The sequence below is a fragment of the Rhopalosiphum maidis genome, chromosome 4 (genome assembly GCF_003676215.2).
Source record: "Rhopalosiphum maidis isolate BTI-1 chromosome 4, ASM367621v3, whole genome shotgun sequence".
Classification (NCBI taxonomy): domain Eukaryota; kingdom Metazoa; phylum Arthropoda; class Insecta; order Hemiptera; family Aphididae; genus Rhopalosiphum; species Rhopalosiphum maidis.
In genome coordinates, this window is record NC_040880.1 from 37,856,418 (window position 1) to 37,860,907 (window position 4,490).

Here is a 4,490-nt window from a genome sequence, read left to right on the forward strand (position 1 = left end):
CCATGAACCACAACAACAAAAATGGCTCTGGTAGTGACAAGTTTTTTATATGAAATTTTTCAATAGTAATTGTGAAAATTTTTTTAAATTTAATTATTATTTTATTTTTGGAAATTACTTTTAATTATTTTGACTATTAAATGCCATGTACGATTTTTGATTAAAATTGTACAAATTAACACGTACGCGTAAAGATGTATTGTATAACAATTACAACGGTCGAATAAAATCATCTGATAGCTTTCAACTTTGCCAAAAGTGTGTATATATTTATTTTATTTTTTATTATTTAACATTTGGTCAGTGTTGTAAATAATACTTATTTTAATTGATTTTTATTAAATAAATTTTTGAAATTGTTTTCGGTACCAAGTAAAATAACCTTACAATTAATATGTTTACATTCCCTAGGGTAACATTTACATTGTGATAACACGATTAATTAATGATTACTCAAAATAATATTGAAAATAGATGATTTTAAATTTTAATCTATCTAATTAGCCATATCACATTATTTACATTAAAAAATATTCTATTACTTTTATTAATATTGTAGAATAAAAATGTCTGAGGGAAGATTTCCATCTTATCATCATTTACCCCCAGCGGCTCCAGCACCGCAAAGACATCATTTGGCAACTGCTGCAACACCTTCTGTTCCTCATCCACTTACATTCCATCCTCCTGCAATTTCTCATCAGTTATCTTCGTGGTTTACTAAACAAGGTAAATAATTAATTGAATTGTTCATTGACAAGTGTTAAGTTGTATTGTTATCGGATTATAGATATGGCCGCTTACAGAAATACACCATATGCTTCTTTGCACAATGTTGCTGCATTACAGATGCACAAACCCCAACATACTCCTGTAATTGATAGGTGGATGGACTCAAGAAATAATATGCCACCACCATCTAGACCTGGTCCACCATCTCCTAGTCCAGCGCATTCTGCGAATGTATCACCCAGTTTCTCATTATCTCGAACTGTTGAGTTTGATCTCAATAAACATAAAAAAGAATCTGAGCAAATGTCTATTGACTTGTCTTCAAATAATAAAAAATATGAAAATTTTTCTTATAAACGAGCAACAGATCAAGTAAATGGTCAAATAAATTCAACTAAAATAGGAACCATTGAAGAAAAGGCTATAAGTGTTATAGCACCAAACCCTCTTAAAGTTATTAAGTCTGAAGTCAGATGTGATGTCCCAGATAGTATAAGTATTCAAAATGTAAAAAGTTTTAATACTGAAAGTTATGAAAACAAACTTAGTAAACAAGATAATAAGATCACTTGGGATGTAGTTGATACTCCTATTAAAATTGAAGTTGAAGATACAAATAATGTTGAAAAAATGTTGGAAAATATGTTTCAAACAAATGAGTCTGAAAAACAATCTGTTATTAAAATTGTTAAACCAATAAAATCACCATCGCCATCAATGATGAGGGCAGAATCTGTAGAAAAAATACTTAAATCACCATCTCCTATACCTAGAATAGAACATGATAAATCTGAAGACTCTTTACCATCAGAAAATTCTTCAAAAAAAATTCATGATACACATTCTCAATTCCTTGAAGTAGAAAACAAATTAGAAGAATTATTTGGTGGAGTAATTACATCAACTAGTACATCTAATCAACAAATAATAACTGAAAATAAATCAAAACCAATAATTTCTACAAAGAGGCCCTATAATAAAAATAAGAAACAATTAAAAAAAGTTAAAAAAATTATACCCATAGCTGAAAAATCGAAACCAGTTGTTGAACCACCTATTAAAAAATATAAAGGTCCATTGATAAGAGTCAATGGGGGTAACATAGAAAATCCAACAAGTTATGTTATAATTAATCGAAATGTTCAAGATGATGAGGATTCATTAGATGGTCGAAATATTAATCGAAAGACTTATTGTAAGTTATAGTTTAAAAGTGTCATAGGCCATTGTTTTTTTTTTAAATAACTTAATATTAATTGTTTATAATTTTTTGAAAGCATATAAATCTGGTGGTTGCAATGGTGAAGAAAAACCTGATGTGAACAATTTAGAAAGTAGTGATTGGAAATGTGTATTCTGTTCGCGAGGACCTGATGTAAGAAACGTTGTCCATGATCCTTCTGGAGATCTTTTTGGTCCTTATTATGTCAGTATACCAAAGGTTGTAAAATCAAATGATAACCCTAAGCGAAAGGTATTTTTAAACCACTTTTTTATTATTGAACATATTTTATGGCTAAAATGTAATTTACAGAAATCTAAGCATAATTTAAATGATAATGATACTTCAGAAACATATATTGAAGTATGGACTCATGAAAATTGTTTAGTTTGGGCGTCTGGTGTTTATATGGTTGGGGATAAAATAATTGGGTTGGAAGATAGTGTGAGAGTCGCAAAAAATACTGTAAGTATTTTTCTATATTATTTAAATTATAGATAATAATAAAAACATTTTTTTCGCTTAGATCTGTAGTTATTGTGGTGTTAATGGTGCTAGTATTGGATGTACAGCACGTCATTGCAAATCGAGTATACATTATAATTGTGCTATACACGTTGGCTGGCTTTTAGATAGCCAGAATCACATGACTACATGTAATGTTCATAGGGTAATTATATAATTTTAATCTCTGATTAGGCTTTTTAACTAATATATTTATTTTTACAGAATTCTCTCCTTGGAAGTAGTTGTCATTAATGGAGCTTTTTTGCTTCATATATTATTATATTCAAAAAAAAAAAATAGGCTTTTTAAGTTTTCTTTTTATTATTGTGTATAATATTGTATTATGGTTAGAACATCATCAGCCTTGTTATCAACTTACAAGAATTGACCATTAAGTATTTTCTTATTCATATATTGTCGTATGTTTGTTAATATATTTATGTATTTTAATCTATTATAATTTTATTAAATTGTTTAGTTTTATAAAGTAAAGAAGATATGAACTAATGAAATCATTGCAGTATACAACAAGAAAGTTTATTTAACTAAAATATTCAAGTAAGCCTATTATTTTAGAGCTGAAAAAATTGCTCTATTGTAGTCCATATAGTGTGCCACATTTTGGTACATAAACTATACAAGTACATGAACAAAATAAATCTTGTCCATGAATATATTTTAATCAAGTTTTGTATGAATTGTATTATTTTATTTATTTATTTTTTACATTATTATTAATTGTCTTGATTTTATATAATAATTGTATACGTTAGAAAAAATACATATTGGTATTTATTAATATTTTAAAGATAATATTTATTATCTATTATTATAATTGCAATTATTAAGTTAGTATTTGAATTTCTTAAGATATTATGTTCTTAATAAATATCTATTGGACTGTGATGACTGATGAGTAACAAAATTGGTTTAAAATGTAATAATAATTTTCAAATTACAATTTAAAAAATGTCAACTTGAAATAGCACATTTTTATTTTAGCATTAATAAATAATACTTAAATAATTTCATTGAATAATAAGCAAGATGATTAGTTTTTATTTAAAAAAAATATTTATGTTTTAATATGTTACTATAAAATTATATCATTAATAGTTTTGTTAGCGTCTTAATTTTAAATACCTACATTAATTACCTACAGAATATCATAAAAAGTACCTATACATTATTCTACATTCAATTAATATTACTCCTAATATTTTAGTTTTAATTTTTATCTTGTTTAAATTAAGTAATTATAAGGTTATGTTAACTCAGTTTAATTTATTTTTAATATTAAGGTTATGTTATAAAACTATATTAGAGTTGATTACATGGGTCTGACACTGAGAAATTGGTAGTGGGGTTTTAATAGTAGTTTATGAAATACCTAGCACTTCTTGGTTGTCAAATGTGTGTAATTTATTCTATTTAACCTTAGATCATATATCTAAGTATGTATAGGTATGTGGTTTAAGAAAAAATGTGTTTCACTATGCTGTTCTATGTATGACACAATATAAATCATAATATACACTATATTATATGTACTGGTTTAAAGGTATTAGATATCGAAATGTAATTTTCTTATTTAATCCTTGTAGATCCGTGCCAAGAATGATTGTAATAATCTAATTCAACTATTGGCAAAACAAACAAAATATGTGTGAATAAATTATTGATTTCTTAAAAATGATGATAATATATGAACTTTTAAGTGGTATCATTGAACACTCATCTTCATTCGATCATGAAAAATGAAACGTCTATTTATTATATCATAGCTTTTATTTATTCTATTGTTCATTTATACTTATTTATAAAAACTGTCAATATATTCTTTTATGATATAAAAAAATTTCTTAAAAATTAAGATTAGAAATGTTAAAACTGACTAACATAATACCCTATAGTTTGTGCTATAAAAATAAATTTGAACATTGAAAACTTTACACTAATGCTTATTTTGTTAGATTAAAATTTAACTATATGGCACTTTAATGCAGAAAAATTTACTAATTATTAGGGA

The 4,490-nt window shown here is 25.8% G+C and overlaps 1 protein-coding gene across 2 annotated transcripts; it reads left to right on the forward strand.

The window, feature by feature from the left end:
* Positions 1–3,228, forward strand: LOC113549077. Of its 2 annotated transcripts, none has more exons than XM_026950232.1 (8): positions 1–258; positions 560–729; positions 791–1,927; positions 2,010–2,206; positions 2,267–2,419; positions 2,481–2,624; positions 2,684–2,880; positions 2,940–3,228. In XM_026950232.1, the coding sequence occupies exons 2-7, from the start codon at positions 567–569 to the stop codon at positions 2,711–2,713; spliced, it is 1,824 nt and encodes a 607-aa protein (XP_026806033.1). In that variant the 5' UTR covers positions 1–258; positions 560–566; the 3' UTR covers positions 2,714–2,880; positions 2,940–3,228. The 2 variants fall into 2 exon arrangements, with proteins under 2 accessions (XP_026806033.1, XP_026806032.1); XM_026950231.1 differs by having other exon boundaries at positions 2,684–2,856.
* Positions 3,229–4,490: the final 1,262 nt, after the last annotated feature.

Bases quoted from the DNA above. Each gene is read 5' to 3' on its own strand.
- LOC113549077 (XM_026950232.1), top strand. From the start codon at position 567: ATGTCTGAGGGAAGATTTCCATCTTATCATCATTTACCCCCAGCGGCT. The intron at 2,207-2,266 runs GTATTTTTAAAC...TGTAATTTACAG, and splicing joins ATGATAACCCTAAGCGAAAG to AAATCTAAGCATAATTTAAA. The intron at 2,420-2,480 runs GTAAGTATTTTT...TTTTTCGCTTAG, and splicing joins TGAGAGTCGCAAAAAATACT to ATCTGTAGTTATTGTGGTGT.